This window comes from Tachypleus tridentatus, chromosome 5 (genome assembly GCF_004210375.1).
Source record: "Tachypleus tridentatus isolate NWPU-2018 chromosome 5, ASM421037v1, whole genome shotgun sequence".
Lineage (NCBI taxonomy): Eukaryota > Metazoa > Arthropoda > Merostomata > Xiphosura > Limulidae > Tachypleus > Tachypleus tridentatus.
The window spans coordinates 26,033,119-26,053,569 of record NC_134829.1 but is presented as its reverse complement, the minus strand read 5'-3'; the positions used below and the strand labels follow the sequence as shown (position 1 = coordinate 26,053,569).

The 20,451-nt window shown below is 33.4% G+C and overlaps 1 protein-coding gene across 1 annotated transcript in view; it reads right to left on the bottom strand.

Annotated features, from left to right (window-relative positions):
• The window catches only part of LOC143250768 (junctophilin-1-like), a 63,210-nt gene that overhangs the window by 38,568 nt on the left and 4,191 nt on the right, over positions 1-20,451 (bottom strand). Inside the window, exon 2 of the mRNA XM_076501732.1 lies at positions 16,296-16,570. Within this exon, the coding sequence (XP_076357847.1) occupies positions 16,296-16,570 (275 nt within the window). The remainder of the gene's footprint in view (positions 1-16,295; positions 16,571-20,451) is intronic.

Here is a 20,451-nt window from a genome sequence, read left to right as displayed (position 1 = left end):
TGGCCATGCCGGGCCTCAGAATTACGTTTTGACATTGTTGGACGTATGTGAATAGCATGATGTTATAAAAAAATTGTTCACTCTCGGTAAGAGTACTTAACATTTTTGAAGCAAAATATTCATACAATCAAGTCATAAAAAGCTGTACAGATCGGAAATTAGAATTTACAAGACGGGGTTACCGTTCTACTTAATGATATTGCAATACTAATAAATATGGGTTAACTTGAGTACCAGGACTATCTGGAAAATATATCTAGGAAAAGTCGTGTTTCAGTGTTTGTAAGCCAAGGACAGCTCTCGTATTTGGTAAGGAACCACAATGACAAAGATCAGTGGCAGAAGATGTTCCCGTTTTCTGGGAAACATAACCAAAAATGATATCTAATTGGAAAACCTGCTGGAGGTTCAACGGCAAGTATGAGGGCTTATAACACTAAAAATCAGGTTTGGATACTTTACACCTCGAACAGCCCATTGTGTATTTTTGGGGCGTAATAACATTCTGTTTGGAAAAGCGATTCATCTTCACGACGGAGTCTTGTGCAATGAAAATTGCACTACAACATAATTTATCGTCAAACTGCACGGTTGTCATTTCGAGCATGACTGAACGTGGAGACATGTACTGTTACGACGCAGTGAGGCATCCAAAATAGTTTTAATATCACGTACTCGATTTTGTATATGCTAGTAAAAATTAAATACCATATGAACAAACGAGTATGTTGCTCAAAACCTATAATCTCATCAAAAACAAATAAAAAACAACATAAGACATTTCATTAAAAAGACTTGACCAGTCAAGAAGTGGATATTTAATTAAAATGTTTTTTACGAGAACAACAAATCGAATCCCCATTGAAGCTTGACGGTTAAGTGAAAATTTCATTTCTTTTTATGTCTATACATATTTAACAGGAAAAGACCAAGGACAGCGTTTTTCCGGAATTTGAGCAGCATTTCTATACTGAAAATTATAGCTTTACTTGCTGTAATGTCTTAAACCATAGCCATTTAAACAGTCCCTGAATAGGTAAAATAATTTGAAAACTTATTAATTATTATTATTTTTACAAATCAGAACTTTTGAGTCTGTGCAAAATTTCCCTCTTGTCGTATGGCAAGAATCTGATTGTTACTGTCCTGTACTTTAAGTATTTCTGCCACCGACAAATTTAGAAATATTTTTCACAACTTCTGACAGAGCATGGGCACTGTCATTTGAAACATCTAGGAACAGTTAGAGACCTGAAGTGAAGTGAATACATCTATAATCCTAAAAATATATATACAACCTTCATCTAGTCACACTGTAGTAGCAGCTCACGTACGACCAAATAGTAGTTGTTCAATTCTTAGCAACTAATAGGAGAAAATATATTTAACAAAGTCCTGTCTTTGGTCATGGTTTGAGTGAGATTTCTAAGATTATATCTCCATGATATAATTTAAGTATTACTCGAAAAGAGTATCCTAACAGTATAAGTTACTGCAGCCACTCAAGATCTTTGTGTTTGTTCGTTTTTTGAATTTTACGCAAAGCTACACGAAGACTATCTGTGCTAGCCGTCCCTGATTTAGCAGTGTAAGACTAGAGGGAAGGCAACTAGTCATCACCGCCAACTCTTGGGCTACTCTTTTATCAATGAATAGTTGGATTCACCGTCACATTATAACGCCCCCACGGCTAAAAGGGCGAGCATGTTTGGTGTGACAAGATTCGAACCCGCAACTCGCAGATTACGAGTCTAGGGCCTTAACTACCTAGATGTTTGTGTTAACACTGCTTATACTTCTAAATTGTCAACGGGTTCACGAAGTTATAATTAATGAAATTAAAATTTTCTATGGACTCGAAAGTTTCTTGGCGCTCTAACTTGTTGTCAAAGTCCACTGCAAAATACACACCATGTTTTAACTCACATTGGTAAGTTAAGGGTGGTTTTCTCTTTTGTTTTACATTGTAGAAAATCAGCCTTATGTTTGGCCTTTGCTCTGCGAAATGTTTTGTGATATAGACAGTCAGTACAAGACATCAGTGAAATGTTAAAGAAAACAAAAGTGTGACCACTGTGAATTATCACTAAGATCTTTATGGATTTACACATAATGTTTTGGGCCTTGGTTCTTTTCATATATCTATCTATATCGTCTCGAGTTAACTGTATGTAGGTAAAGCTTTTGCTCATTTTCATTGACCGAAACATGATTTCACATAACATTCATACCAGGCAATTAACAGGCTGCTCACGAGACAGTGAAAGACATGTTCGTTTAAAACAAAAAACATGCAACTTGGTTTCGCTTAATTTGAACTGAATGTTTTGTACATTTTTATTGGCTTAAAGAGAAAATATTTCCCACACTCCTTTAGCGTTGGTAAAAAGTACTTTGAAGTGGTAAGATGACTGAAATTCGCCGACGCATCACAAGCTTAACAGCTAAGCACAACAAGCATGGAAGTCTCCAAATAACATCAAAAATATTCAAGAACCTTTCAGAACCACCTTGGCAGGTATTGTTCAGCAAGCCGAATACAACATTATGTTTTCAAAGTGTTCCTGTCTTCTCATCTTAATGATGACTATCGTGATGGTTCAACCTTCTCTATCAAATCGTAAGCGAAATCGTTCGAATCTCAACTAAAAACTAATTATAAAAAGGTGATAGTTGAAGTCTAAAAGGTTGGTAATTGCTTAATTAATTATGCTGAGAATGTGGCTTTATTGATATATACTTAATTTACTTCCAGTAGGTATACCTTATTACTATGGAGATTCGAAGATGTTTTCTCTTAAAAATTAACAAACGAAATCTTGTCTCGAAAAGATACGTCCAAAACTACTCCCTTTAGGTGTTTCCAGATTGAACGTGCTTTTAATATTCAACAAACTGCAAAGACGCGTCATGGCTCCTAAGGAACGTGTTAAAACAGATTCTGCAAAATAACAATTTTAATCCAAGACTCTCAAATCGCTAGAAACCGGGTTTCGGTACTCGTGATGGGCAGAGCACAGATAGCCCATTGTATAGCTTTGTGCTTAATTCCAAACAATCAATCTTACTTTTTAAAGTGAGTAATATCATAGAAAATCTTTTTAGTGCAATCTAGACTGTACTCAATGTTTCCAGCACAGTAATATTATGGACGATCTTTTCAGAGTATTTCGAGATTACTAGTGTTTCAAATTGAGTTACATCCTCTTAATATCTTAAATAGTTAGTCATAATTTTTCAGATCTTGTGCTACTGCATACAAATAAAGTTAGACTATTTCCACAGTAACTACTAGAAACGTTTGATCTTGTCATAAAGCTTATATTAATGGCATATTAATGCATTAAACTCTAGCATTGATTAAAGGCAGAAGTAAAAGTCCCTTATTATAGTTGTATCTTCTTGTATTTAGGTCAAAATTTCACCTACAATTATATCAGTTTAGTGGATACTATATGGAAATTTTTAAAGATTATATGAATTACTTATTTAAAGCGAAACATCAGGGATAAAAAGTGTGAACCTGTTTGTTTAGAATTAAGCACAAAGTTACACAAAGGGATGTCTGTGTTCTGCCCACCACGGGTATCGAAACCCGACTTTTAACACTGTGAGTTCGCAGACATACCGCTGTGACTCTGAGCAGCTTAAGATAACAAAAGAATGGGTTACAATGCTAAGGACCATCGTTTGAGGTGTTCAAGAAAATCTTCCTATTTGTGGTACAAAGTTTAATATGTGCTTCACTTGTGTGCAGCTGTAAAAAAATGCAGGCACGTTATTTAACAACCAAAGTGTTCCAATTTTGTGCGGGAAATAAATTACGTTTAATATCTGCTTAATTTTGGTGATACCTAGCCTGATTGATATAATAAAGTTGATATTTTCTGATGACTGTAAACACGAGTTTGATTGTGACTTTCGCCAATATATTGAAAACGCGCGAGTACTAAGTTTACAAATAATTCCTATTTTGATAGTTTGATTAATAGAAATCGAGAAAATGGAATAGGTAATTGGTTAAGAAGAAGGGATTAGAAATTTCTCATTTCTTTTGTGTTGAACTATATGGTTAACAACATGTTAAATAGGTTTTGTTCAGGATCCTACGCAAAAATTATTAGCAGAAATTATCCGTTAAAGGTAACCACAATGAAAGAAAAAAAGTTGAAGTGTTATTTTATCAAATAATGTGTGTATTATTAAAGTTTAAGGAACACGTTACATTGTTGAGAGAGTATTCTTCAGAAAACGCACACCAGCCACTTTATTTCAGAAAATACCAATCATTTGTTAGTTTCAGGTATTTAGCTTCCATTTGTAAAGAGAGTGTGTGTATTTTCTTATAGCAAAGTCACATCGGGTTATCTGCTGAATCCACCGAAAGGAATCGAACCCTTGACTTTAGCGTTGTAAATCAGTAGGCTTACCGCCGTACCAGCAGGGAAATTTTTAGAAGTGATTACTTAATCTGTAAATTTGTCGAGATGCTTCTAAATTACACTCTTGTTTGAACATCCACATATATGTCAGTCTAAGGCTTAAGATAACCAAAAAGATTCAAGCGAACATTCATAACAGACACTCTTAAATCTTTCACGTCATTCTCAGGGGAGGGAAAACAAATAAAAACAAAAACAAACATGGTTGTGTGACGACCAGCTCACATGTTTAAAAACGATCATACCGTGTATTTCATTTCTGATTTTCCAACCCGTCATTCTTATTTAATATTACATTATTTTTTCTGTGTTTCAATGTGACCAGTGCAGAGTTTTCACTTTTATTTTTAACATTTCTCTTAGTTCATTTATTTTAAATTTCATAAAGTTTGTCCAATGTATACACAACACATTCACGTTCAATTTCATAAATACCTATTTTCTCTATTAAATTGATTTCATACTTAGTTGTACTTAATATTTGACTAATTTTTTCAGTGATCTATGAATGGCAGTAAGACTTGTGTTTTGCTTTTAAATTTATGAATTTTGCATGAGAAATCTGGAACATAACTGGTTAAAAGGAACATTATTTTTTATATATTTTATCAAATGTTGATTTTAATTTACGTTTTTTATAATCATTTGCTATTTTGTTAAATTTTTTTACAGGTCTATAAACAATACGATGAGAGGAACCTCTATCTAACAACATTTTACTTCCGTAATTTCTGGATTAGAACGTAAGTTTAAAGGCTTGTACACATAAGTGTGAAAAGCTGACATTTTTGGGACTTTGTATGACATGTTTATTGGTGACGGTAGGATAAGAGAAAGAGGCTTATGATAGACTGTAGTTTCTAACTTATTTCTGTTAGTCACAACTAATACATCCAAAAAATGTAAACTGTTATTTTCTGCAACTTCAAGTTTTCTTAGGCCCGGCATGTCCAGGTGGGTTAAGGCGTTCGACTCGTAATCTGAGGGTCGCGAGTTCAAATCCCCGTCGCATCAAACATGCTCACCCTTTCAGCTGTAGGTGCGTTATAATGTGACAGTCAATCCCACTATTCGTTGCTAAAAGAATAGCCCAAGAGTTGGCGGTGGGTGGTGATGACTAGATGTCAACCCTCTAGTCTTACACTGCTAAATTAGGGACGGCTAGTGCAAATAGTCTTCGTGTAGCTTTGTGTTGGAAGACTAAATAATCATACAAGGAGAGTGATTTAGGGTCGTTTGTGACTGTTGGTAGACTAAATAATCAGCATCTCAAGTTTATTCGTTTTTTTAGCTTGTTAGTATTGTTGTTTTTGCAAGAATGTATGGAAATAATTTAGCCAGTAAAAATTATAGAACATATTAAAAGACAAAGTCAAGAGCATATAAGACTTGTCGAAATCAAAGTAACATGAAACATCAACCACTCACTAAAACAACTTACCTGAAATAAAACTATATTTATACTTGACAACACCTCTTTATCTCTAGTTTTTGGAGTACTCTATTCTTAAGTATACATATATCTGAGTGAATAAAGTGACGTTGTCGGATTATTGTGTTTATACCACGTGTTTCTTTGCGTGTTTTTTTAAAGAGATTACACAAAGAAGGTTAAACTTCATATCTGTCTTATGGGCCGATTAATCACGTGAATCAGACTACGATGGTAAAGTTGGTTATTTGTATGCTTGTAGTTTTCTATCATCATGACTAATTTATGTTACGTGGAATTAAACCTGTAGTTACGTTTATGAAATTCAAAAAGAGGTTTTACCTTTTAGAATAACGACAATGAGTTGCAATCTTCTTCTTGAGATGTTTCGTAGGCTTAAAGCGTTTTTTGAACTTCGCGACTAACCCTACGAGATCTGGGCGTGGCTTAGTGAATACGTTCCTAAATTTCGAATGTGAAGATTCATTCTTAGTTACCCATTGTCGCAAAAGTTTGCTTCACGCTGTATGGTTCTGAGTGGCTATAGAAATGAGGTGAAATAAATTTCCACATTTGACCAAACGAGATTAACCCAAGATTCGGCGATTAATGTTGTTTACCAGCTGTCTTCCCTCTCATCTATCAGTTCCAAATTAGAGACAATTATATGTAGGTAGACCGTCTGTAAGTTTGTGCAAAATTCCGAAACCAAGAAACTCTAGTACTTGCTTAATATCTCGTCAAACATTAAATTATCATGCCGTTAGTGATAACTCGAAACGTTATAAAAATAATTGTTATAATATTTGTCGGTCAGCCTTCTTCTAACTTAGCAATGCAATCAATAATTATGCTGTTAACATTTAAGGAAACATGTCGAAGTTTAAACACTGCGAGTGCATTAAGTCAACAGTGGGTGGGATAAAGCTCGCACAGTACAGATATTCAAAAAACAAGTATATCTCGTGGTATAATGAAACCATTATATTACCAGGTTCTACAAGATGAATATAATTTGACAAGTGGACATATAAACTGTATCTTTTGAGTCTGATTCCATGAGTATGACGTACAGGAACTGGCGAATGGGTTAACACGCGTTATATACTTTGAATCTAATCTTATTTGAATGTTATACCATCTTACAAATCTTGTACAAATAGCTTCTTGACGATAACAATGTTGGTTCTTTTTATCTCACAAATAATGAGTCCTATTTATTTTGCTTGAAATGGCAATTTGGGATGGATTCATTGCCGTTTTCGTGTCAAACTACTCTAATGTTTAGATAACTTATACACTAGGCTAAGATGCAGTTTAATAATGCACTTGCATTGAAACAAAAACAAACGTTATGAGTTCTCGATTACAAAAAGGACATGAGGGACAACTTCTCTCGCTTATGCACGATAGAAAGTCTCCCTCGATCAAGAAAAACTATTGGTTAAACAGGACATAAGGGACAACTTCTCTCACCTATATACGATAGGACAACTTATCTATATACGATAGAAAGTCTCTCTCAATCAAGAAAACTATTGGTTAAACGATAGAAAGTCTCACTCAATTAAGAAAAATTATTAATTAAACAGAACATAAGGGACAACTTATCTCACCTATATACGATAGAAAGTCTCAATCAATCAAGAAAAACTATTAATTAAACAGAACATAAGGGACAACTTCTCTCGGATATACACAATAAAAATCCCACTCTATCACGAGAAGCTATTAAATAAACTAGACGAGGTACGTGTGTTCTGATAATTAGAAAATATATATATTATAATCTTAAAAGACTACTTTTTTCCCTCAATTAATTCAACAGAAAATCTGTGAGTTTATAATGTTAAATGGCGGGTTTCGAGACCCGTAATGAGAGCACAGTTAGTCCATTGTGTAGCTTTGTGTTGAACAAACAAGTAATACTGTTTCCTCATGTATGTATGGCCATTACCTTTTTATTTTGATACTTACTGATCCAGTGCCAAAATAATTTTTGCGACTCCGTTAATTTGTTTACTTTAATTGTTTCTGTTACTGAAATTTGTTCTTCTTGTCTATGATAACGTACATATCGTGGCATAAAAATAAATTATATAAATATAAAAATAGTAAAAGCACATAGAATTGAGCAGCTGTTTATTTAATAACTAATTCCTCTCTCCTAATTCATTGATGTCGCCAACCAATGATAGTTTTTCTTTTTGCTGTGACGTGAGACATTCCAAAGGACATTTCATTATTGCAACACTTTGGTTTTAAAGTAACACTTCCTGATGGTGTAGATGTTCAAACAAGTACATTTCTTGCAGTGTTCCTTAGTTAAGTAAAAAGAATCAGAAGAAGATATGGAAAAAAAAATGACGTCACCAGAAAGTATCGCCATCTTGATTTTCTCCACATTGCTTCACTTTTAAGGTCTTTACTTCTTGTACACTGATATCTGCTCAGTTTCCTCGTTTACTGTTGTTTTTCTAATAACATTTCTGAGATGTTAATTTACCTATTTTGCGAGCAATAGTTTTTAACAAGTTATAAAATCGATGTTAAATGAAAATTATATCTTGGGTTGAAGTATCGATAACGTATTTTTATGTATTTTTTCTATCCTTTTGATGTGTTAGAATGCAAATATATATTTCTGAAATGGGAAAAAAATCGTAATAATCTCTGTAAGTTTCTCTCCCACAACAGTACATCAACATTTATACGTATGAGTAAAATAACGTGTATATTTAAAGTAGAACTATTATTATTGTAATACGTGTCACTGGTCCAAAGGTTAGCTTTTTAGTTTACAATACTAAAACTTGAGTTTTGATACCAATGTCTGTCACAGCACAGATAAGCTTTGAAATAGCTTTGCACTTTAACACAAACTAAAAAATATTATTTTTATACTAAGTAACACATGAATAAAATCTACATGTGTATTCTAATACGTAAAGCAACTTTCGTTGTCGTCAAGGCCACTAGGGGACATGTGGCGATGACTACAGGTGAACATCGTAACCACAGTTAATTATCTGTAGAAGTAAGATACCCAACACAGTTTGACATATCGTTGTGTATCTGTACTGTCATGTACCCTGGTACATGTGGATAGTAATAGAAAGGTGTTTTGCTTTGTTTTTACATCATAGCTAAGAAGGACAGCTCTATGTATTTGTTGCATGAAATGGTTAGAATGGTAAAACAGTAAAATTTGTTATACATACATCGCATATTTTTAGTACGTTGTTTTATTACATTTAACATTAGTAGATTTTCATGGATAGTTCAGGCATTATTTTAATTTGTATTTATATGTTATATTTTCATAAACATACAAGGCGATTGATGGGGTTGCTTGCGTTTACTAGAAGACTAAATAATCATACAAGGAGGGTAATGTGGGGTTGCTTATTCTTATAAAGTAATATAATACGATTTATTTTTAGCATAAAACCCATATACCTTGTAGACATAAAGTGACTACAAACCTAGGTAATATAACCAGGTATATTTGTAGACATAATTAATAACTAATACACCTAATTATCAGAACTACCAGTAGACATAAAGTGACTACAAACCTAGGTAATATAACCAGGTATATTTGTAGACATAATTAATAACTAATACACCTAATTATCACAACTACCAGTAGATATAAAGTAACTATAAACCTAGGTAATATAACCAATTGTATTTGTAGACGTAACTAATAACTCAGAAATGTCAACAGAACTACTAGCAGACATGTTGTGACTAACAAACCTAGGTTATATAATACGATTTATTGTTAAGCATTAAAACAACTAACGCCACAATACTTTAACCATGATTATCGGTAAACGGTTAAACAATTTGTACAGACGGAGTACAGTGTCAGTGATAATCAATGGACGTAAAGCGTATGTATTTTCTTATAGCAAAGCCATATCGAGCTGTCTGCTGATTCCACCGAGGGGAATCGAACCGCTGATTTTAGCGTTGCAACTCTGTAGACTCACCGGTGTACTAGCGAGGACGGACGTAAAGTAACCAAAATATCTAGGAAATGCAGCAGTATGTATTGGTAGGCTTACTGCGACACATTGGCAACGAAACCATGCTTATTAATAAAGGTTTGACAGCCTGTGTAACGGTGTATACAGATGGCTTAATGAGATTTCTTTGGTAAAAAGATGCGACAGGGAGTAAGAGACAAGACAAGCATATTAATACTATTTTGAAAATAATATTCTTCGATAATGTTGAAACAGACAGCTAGTGTTAATGTGTTTTCTTTAGGTAAGGTATTATATTATTTATTTATTGTTACTTTGATTAAGAACGTCGGTTATAATAGTTAATATACTGAATGCCATTATTTTTTTATTTTTGTTTACTGTTAGAAACAATGCTTTGCATTGTTAGTTTAGTATACATATAGGATTAACATAAATCTCCTAAGACAGCCAAACCTACTTACTATTGCTAACAGCGAGGATGCCTAAATGGTAAAACTATGCATTTTAATCTTTATAAGTAAAAACATAATAAACGTATATATTTAATTAGCTGTGTTAATTGACAGGCTGATATTTAGTTGCTATCTAAGAACATAGTTTGTTATATTCAAAAGTTAATGTTAATTATTATTAGACGTAAAAGAGGGCTACTTGTACTTCAACAGGGTCTCCGAAAGTCTTGTGTTTCAAGAGGAAAACAAAATTCAGAGTAACAAATAACTTTATTTGATTTCGAAGTTCATGTGCCATGTTGTGATGTAGTCTACAAAGTTCAAAATTATTCTCCTTATTAATGGTATACGCACGTTTTACTCATTTTAATAACTAATGAAAGACCGACAGACAATACACTACTACCTAATGGTGCGAGTGATCAAAACAGGTTGATCTTTCTAGGCGGCTTTCCGACAAATAACTAAGCAGTATAAGTAGGTTCATTTGTAGATTTAAGTAATTACTAATATAATTTGAAAACGTAACCGTGACAATACAATCAAAAGACACAAAGTAACCTGACATGAAGTAAAATACACCTAATAAAATGTCACCAGAACTACTATTAGACATAAAGTAGCTACAAACCTAGGTAATACAACCTGGTATATTGTAGATGTGATTAATAACTAAGAAATGTCACCAGAACTACTATTAGACATAAAGTAGCTACAAACCTAGGTAATACAACCTGGTATATTGTAGATGTGATTAATAACTAAGAAATGTCACCAGAACTACTATTAGACATAAAGTAGCTACAAACCTAGGTAATACAACCTGGTATATTGTAGATGTGATTAATAACTAAGAAATGTCACCAGAACTACTATTAGACATAAAGTAGCTACAAACCTAGGTAATACAACCTGGTATATTGTAGATGTGATTAATAACTAAGAAATGTCACCAGAACTACTATTAGACATAAAGTAGCTACAAACCTAGGTAATACAACCTGGTATATTGTAGATGTGATTAATAACTAAGAAATGTCACCAGAACTACTATTAGACATAAAGTAGCTACAAACCTAGGTAATACAACCTGGTATATTGTAGATGTGATTAATAACTAAGAAATGTCACCAGAACTACTATTAGACATAAAGTAGCTACAAACCTAGGTAATACAACCTGGTATATTGTAGATGTGATTAATAACTAAGAAATGTCACCAGAACTACTAGTAGACATAAAGTAGCTACAAACCTAGGTAATACAACCTGGTATATTGTAGATGTGATTAATAACTAAGAAATGTCACCAGAACTACTATTAGACATAAAGTAGCTACAAACCTAGGTAATACAACCTGGTATATTGTAGATGTGATTAATAACTAAGAAATGTCACCAGAACTACTAGTAGACATAAAGTAGCTACAAACCTAGGTAATACAACCTGGTATATTGTAGATGTGATTAATAACTAAGAAATGTCACCAGAACTACTATTAGACATAAAGTAGCTACAAACCTAGGTAATACAACCTGGTATATTGTAGATGTGATTAATAACTAAGAAATGTCACCAGAACTACTATTAGACATAAAGTAGCTACAAACCTAGGTAATACAACCTGGTATATTGTAGATGTGATTAGTAACTAAGAAATGTCACCAGAACTACTAGTAGACATAAAGTAGCTACAAACCTAGGTAATACAACCTGGTATATTGTAGATGTGATTAGTAACTAAGAAATGTCACCAGAACTACTAGTAGACATAAAGTAGCTACAAACCTAGGTAATACAACCTGGTATATTGTAGATGTGATTAATAACTAAGAAATGTCACCAGAACTACTAGTAGACATAAAGTAGCTACAAACCTAGGTAATACAACCTGGTATATTGTAGATGTGATTAGTAACTAAGAAATGTCACCAGAACTACTAGTAGACATAAAGTAGCTACAAACGTAGGTAATACAACCTGGTATATTGTAGATGTGATTAGTAACTAAGAAATGTCACCAGAACTACTAGTAGACATAAAGTAGCTACAAACCTAGGTAATACAACCTGGTATATTGTAGATGTGATTAATAACTAAGAAATGTCACCAGAACTACTAGTAGACATAAAGTAGCTACAAACCTAGGTAATACAACCTGGTATATTGTAGATGTGATTAATAACTAAGAAATGTCACCAGAACTACTAGTAGACATAAAGTAGCTACAAACCTAGGTAATACAACCTGGTATATTGTAGATGTAATTAATAACTAAGAAATGTCACCAGAACTACTAGAAGACATAAGGTAGCTACAAACCTAGGTAATACAACCTGGTATATTTTAGATGTAATTAATAACTAAGAAATGTCACCAGAACTACCGTGTTTCTCCGAAAATAAGACAGGGCTTATATTAATTTTCACTCCAAAATATGACACAAGGGCTTATTTTCGGGGGATGTCTTATTTTGATATATTAAAAAAATGAAGTTACAAAGTAAAACTATTAAACTAACCATTTAAAATAAACTATTATTAAACTATTAAACTAACTGATTAATACTTAAACAAACTAATTAACTAACTATTAAACTAATTAATAAATTATTATTTTTTATTTCTTTCCTCTTCCTGCCACTCTTAACTAGAGCTTATTTTAAGGGTAGGGCTTATATTAAAACTATCCCCAAAAATCACACTAGGTCTTATTTTATGGGTAGGTCTTATTATCGGAGAAACACGGTACTAGTAGACATAAAGTAGCTACAAATCTAGGTAATACAACCTGGTATATTGTAGATGTGATTAATAACTAAGAAATGTCACCAGAACTACTAGTAGACATAAAGTAGCTACAAACCTAGGTAATACAACCTGGTATATTTTAGATGTAATTAATAAGTAAGAAATGTCACCAGAACTACTAGTAGACATAAAGTAGCTACAAACCTAGGTAATACAACCTGGTATATTGTAGATGTAATTAATAACTAAGAAATGTCACCAGAACTACTATTAGACATAGAGTAGCTACAAACCTAGGTAATACAACCAAGTATCAGTGATGTCGAGAAAACCCATTTGTAGAGAAGTATATATGTAAAAACGGCTCGTTTGGGTTGAGAAAATATTTTACGTAGAAGAGCGAACAACGTTTCGACCTTCTTCGGTCATCGTCAGATTCACAAAGAAAGAAAGAGGTAACTGACCGAAAAACCAGGCACAAAACTGAGGTCTATGTAAAAACTACACTGACAAACACCACACCAACATTATTTATAAAATACAATGTGATAACTGCCACGACTTCTATATTGGAGAAACAAGTAGAAAAATGGAAACCAGATTCAAAGAACATAAAAAGTCACCTTCACACGTTTTCGAACACTGCAAGTCAAATAAACACAACATAACCATAGAAAACACTCAAATACTAAATAAAGAAACAAACATAAACAAACGCAAAATTAAAGAAGCCTTACTTATACAACAACTTAAACCCAAAATAAACCAATATAAAGGAACTCCTTTATACCTATATTAAATATAATAAAATAAATAATATAAAATTATATATTTAAACATCTAACACCACCCTCTACATTCCGACACTAAGTTACACAACCCCTTCCAAACATGTGGTCAGCTTCCGGTCAGTTACCTCTTTCTTTCTTTGTGAACATGACGATGACCGAAGAAGGTCGAAACGTTGTTCGCTCTTCTACGTAAAATATTTTCTCAACCCAAACGAGCCGTTTTTTGCATAAATATAACCAGGTATATTTGTAGATGTAATTAGTAACTTAGATATGTCACTAGAACTACTAGTAGATATAAAGTGTCTAAGAACTCTGGATAATATAATATAATTTCCATATTATTCACAAAGAAAGTGATGATCAGACTCCCCATTACTTACTTATACAATTATGTCAAGGGAGGGTTCATACACTAAAAACACATTTAGGACAACCGTCTATGATAACTGAGCACGTGCATTTGCTAAGTTTAGTCCCGCTACCATCTGGGGAGGGGGCATAAGCACAATCTCCAACACGGTGCCCGAGGGATATCGAGAACTACCAAGAACAAACAATATGACGCTAGATTCGGTTTCAACGACCCCTGAATCCTTCTTCTTGAACCAAAGAGTCTAGGTGACATATCCATGGTACGTGGATACATTATATCAGTAAGAATCCTCAGCTGTCCGGAATCCGTCAACAAAACTTGGTTTGCTTACGAACAAACAAAGTGGATTAATAGATTTCTTCCAGACCTGGCCAGGCCCGTCATGGCCAGGTGGTTAAGACACTCGACTCGTAATCTGAGGGTCATGGGTTCGAATCCCCGTCACACCAAACATGCTCGCCCTTTCAGCCATGGGGCGTTATATATGTGACGGTCAATTCCACTATTCGTTGGTAAAAGAGTAGCCCAAGAGTTGGCGGTGGGTAGTGATGACTAGCTGCCTTCCGTCTAGTCTTATACTGCTAAATTAGGGACGGCTGCCGCAGATAGCCCTCGAGTAGCTTTGCGCGAAATTCAAAAGAAATCCATACTTGCCTGCTGCGCAAAGATAAAATAGATTGGTGGAGCGTTTTATAATACAGTCACCTTTCAGCCTACGTTATTAAGTCTAAAGTGGAACGAAATTCATCAACTGAAGTTGGCTAATCTGTCAGACAATGCAATGTAATACATAATTGAGTTCTACTTACCATTATACACTTTTCGATTTCGAATTCATTTCTGGTTTCAATTCTTGCTTTCTTTACTTATTTATAATATTTTCAATCTAGATATAGAATTATAATATAGTGTCACTCAGTAGATCGAATAGCACACCTCTGTCACGCGCCGTTGATCATATTCGCCCCTGAAAAAATACGAACATGCATCCGTATGTCCGTCGTGATAAAGAGACACGGGACATTTTTGTCTGGACAAAGAGAAATAACATTTTACACATGTCCGCCAAGTTTTATCAAAATCCATTCATTTTTTATAGAATTAATAGAACAAAAATAGTGTAAACATATCGGTCCTCCTGTTAACAGATAGGGATTTTTAAAACTTTCGTGAATTTTCTGTGACCTTGACCTTTGACATTGATACTCCAAAAGCTAATCTTCTTCTCTAAGTTTGGTTATAGTTCATATGTATACCAACTTTCATCTAAATCCATTCAGGATTTAGAGAAATCCTGCTGACATTCCCACTCAGGTGTGAAACATAATCCCCATCAGCCTATGGTGTCGGAGGTGATAGGATAGAAACAACTGTAGCATGGTGAAGCGTACAACCAATTGCTTCATCTGGGATCGTTAGAATGTAAATATGAAGAAATCGGCGTTCTTTTGTTTTTGAACTTTTATTTATTCAGAACAAAGTTACATATTATGTTATCTCAGTTCTGTACAAAACAGAATATCGAGCCTCGGATTTGGGGGTTGTAGGTCCGTAAAGTTACTGCTGGTCCACTGGTCCAAGCACTGACATTTTTATACTTAACGCCAAGAAGTATAACATAGGATATGACAAATTATTTTTTAAAATTCTGAACCTACACACAATGACTTGTCCTATGCTAGATCAACAGTAAGATTAGGACTTTAGAAATCTGGGTTGGATTAGCCATAGTGGACAGAATGAGATAGCGAATGAAACACGCGATTATTTTTATAACTATACGATTTCTATATTTGCGTAGCATATGAGAAAAGATGAAACAGTGTATCTATGGAAATCCTAGACTCATATGCAGTGTTCACTTACGTGAAATATACCTATCTCCTGTTTAATAAATGTAAGATGAAAAAAAAAGTTCCATTTGAAAATCTAAAATATATATATATGCTGACCATTTACTGCTTTATGAGATCTTTTCTTCACCTACAAAAAAGAAAGTCAAAACAAGTCAGGATTTAAAATCTTATAAGTTGAATGTACTGGCTACTTCTCACCTGAAGGATTGTTTTCTTTAAAGTTGAGGATTTATCGACAAGAGATCGTCTTCTGGGAGGAGGTTCGTCACTTTTCGCTTTCAGTACAAAACCTCCCCGGCAGTCATCTATTTTTCGATTTCTTATACTCGCAGGGTCAACGTGGTCATGTTCGAGAGACGAAACAGAAAATCGAGCATTCTTAGGACGACTGTGTGAAGCCAAGCCAAAGGGGGCGCTATTACGTACACCGTAACCATGGCGCAAACCTCTGAGCCACTGCCCTTGGTAAATGCCTGAAATAATTGTAAGTGATGAAGATGACAAGCATTTTCATAATCAGAAAAATTCACACCATTTAAAATTATAACAAAAACAACGACAACAACATAACAAATAAAAAAGCACCAATTTTTCAGACCTTAGATGACCACTCAAAAGTGCCACAATGGTCTGGAAGCGATGTTGATAAATATATTCAAACCTGATAGGTAAACTTTAATTATAAATAACAATAAATGTATAAGAAACATAGGAACATTGCTTCCTAGGCTAAATCTATGCGGAAATTAGTACTAGAAAAGACCTAATAACATTTTTTGTTGTCTTTTATGAAAGTTTCTTGAACTTCCCCCCCCCCATCTGTCCATATTTATAGTTCTACTATACAATGCCACTCTAAACTTCTGTCCATACAGATTGTGAACTTGACAATAATTTGTCTTCCATGTCATCATGCTTTAAAAGTCCTTACTTACCACTGTTAGAATACTTCACAATAAACACATCTGTCCTTACTTACCTTACTTTAACTGTCACAATTTCTGTTCCTACTTATCATTGTTGGAATACTCTACAATAAACACATCTGTCCTTACTTACCTTACTTTAACTGTCACAATTTCTGTCCCTACTTATCATTGTTGGAATACTCTACAATAAACACATCTGTCCTTACTTACCTTACTTTAACTGTCACAATTTCTGTCCCTACTTATCATTGTTGGAATACTCTACAATAAACACATCTGTCCTTACTTACCTTACTTTAACTGTCACAATTTCTGTTCCTACTTATCATTGTTGGAATACTCTACAATAAACACATCTGTCCTTACTTACCTTACTTTAACTGTCACAATTTCTGTCCCTACTTATCATTGTTGGAATACTTCACAATAAACACATCTGTCCTTACTTACCTTACTTTAACTGTCACAATTTCTGTTCCTACTTATCATTGTTGGAATACTTCACAATAAACACATCTGTCCTTACTTACCTTACTTTAACTGTCACAATTTCTGTTCCTACTTATCATTGTTGGAATACTTCACAATAAACACATCTGTCCTTACTTACCTTACTTTAACTGTCACAATTTCTGTTCCTACTTATCATTGTTGGAATACTTCACAATAAACACATCTGTCCTTACTTACCTTACTTTAACTGTCACAATTTCTGTTCCTACTTATCATTGTTGGAATACTTCACAATAAACACATCTGTCCTTACTTACCTTACTTTAACTGTCACAATTTCTGTTCCTACTTATCATTGTTGGAATACTCTACAATAAACACATCTGTCCACTTACCTTTTTAACTGTCACTAATTTCTGTTCCTACTTATCATTGTTGGAATACTTCACCTTATAAACACATGCTCTTCTGTATTTAATTACAACGTTACTTTAAGCTTCTGTCCCACTAAATTAGGGACGGCTGTTCCTACTTATCTTTGCTCGAAATTCAAAATAAATCACATACTTGTCTCCTGCGCAAAATAAAATATATTAACTGTGTTATATAATACAGTCACCTTTCAGCCTACTTATTCAGTCTAAAGTGTTGTTAAAATACTTCACAATAAACACATCTGTCATTATACGTTACCTTACTTTAACTGTCACATAGTTTCTGTTCCTACTTATCATTGTTGGAATAGAAAACAATAAAAACATCTGTATTATATTATCTTACTTTAAAACTGTCAGATTTCTGTTCCTACTTATCATTGTTGGAATACAAAACAAAAAACACATCTGTCATTATATTACCTCTCTTTAAACTGTCACACATATTTCTGTTCCTACTTATCATTGTTGGAATACAAAACAATAAACACATCTGTCATGATATATTACCTTACTTTAACTGTCACACAGCTTATGTTCCTACTTATCATTGTTGGAATACTTCACAATAAACACATCTGTAATTATATTATCTTACTTTAACGTGTCATAGTTTCTGTTCCTATTGATCATTGTTGGAATACAAAACAACAAATACACATCAATATATCTTATTTATCTTTAAAACTGTCACTGCTGTAGTTTTATTGCTGCTGATTACTGTTAGAACACAAAATAATAAATCTGTGAGTGATGTCAAGAAAACGACCTTACAAAAAGACTGCCACAACAAAAACTAGAAAAACTAAATGCAAACAACAGAAAAGATATCAACATGACACATCTTCAAGAACATAAAAGACACTGTCACAATTTTGTCGAGCACTTATCATTGTTGGAATACATAACCATAAACACATCTGTACTAAATAACCTTACTTTAACTGTCAAAATTAAGGAAGCCTACTTATCACAACTTAAACCCAAAATAAACACATCTGTAACGCCTTTATACCTATATTTATACTGTCATAAATTCTTTATATATTCAATCATTCTAACACCGCCTTCTACATTAAACACATCTGTTACTTACCCCCTTTCAAACATGTGGTCAATTTCTGGTCAGTTACCTCTTTCTTTGTGAACCTGACGATGACCAATCTGTCGAAACGTTGTACACTCTTCTACGTAAAATATTTTCTCAACCCAAACTTATCATTGTTGCAGATATAATAAACACATCTGTCATTATACATTTATCTCTTTTTAACTGTCACAATTTCTGTCCCTACTTATCATTGTTGGAATACTTCACAATAAACATCTGTGCCATTACATACCTTCTCTTTAACTGTCACTGCTGTATTTTTGTCCCTATTTATCATTGTTGGAATACAAAACAATAAATACATCTGTCATTATATTTTACCTTACTTTAACTGTCACAATTTCTGTCCCTACTTATCATTGTTGGAATACTTCAGAATAAACAAATCTGTGTTATACTTACCTTACTTTAACTGTCACAATTTCTGTCCCTACTTATCATTGTTGGAATACTTCACAATAAACACATCTCCACTTTCTTTAAAACGTCACCCCTATAATTTCATTCATACTTAATACGAGGAATAAAAGACCTTATAACACAAAAATGCTCTTTTTATTTAATTAGACACCCAACGTTTCGCTTTACAGCTTCTTCCCAACTAAATTAGGGACGTGCTTATATGCAGATACCTCACTCTATAGTAGCTTTGCTCGAAATTCAAAAGAAATCCATACTTGTCTCCTGCGCAAAAATAAAATATATTGGTGGAGTGTTATATAATACAGTCACCTTTCAGCCTACGTTATTCAGTCTAAAGTGGAACGAAATTCATCAACTGTTAAAATACGAAACAATAAATAAATGTGTCATTATACGTTATCTCTCTTTAAAACGTCACTGCTATAGTTTCTGCTCCTACTGATCAGTTAGAACAGAAAACAATAAAAAATGTGTTATTATATGCTATCTCTCTTTAAAACGTCACTGCTAGAGATTCTGTTCCTACTGATCATTGTTAGAACACAAAACAAAAAATTAATGGGTCATTATATGCTATCTCTCTTTAAAATATCACTGCTATAGTTTATGTTTCTAATGATCACTGTTAGAACACAAAAAATAAATACATGTGTCGTTATATGTTATTTGTTTTTTAAAAGTCACTGCTATAGTTCATGTTCCTACAGATCTCTGTTAAAACACAAAACAAATAATAAATGTGTCATTATATCTTATCTTAATTTAAAACGTCACTGCTGTAGTCTCTGTTCCTGCTGATCACTGTTAGAAAAGAAAACAATAAATAAATGAGTTATTATATGTTATCTCTCTTTAAAACGTCAGTGGTATAGTTTTTGTTACTACTGATCACTGTTAGAACACAAAACAATAAATAAATGTGTTATTATATGTTATCTCTCTGTAAAACGTTACTTCTATAGTTTCTGTTCATACTGATCACTGTTAGAACACAAAACAATAAA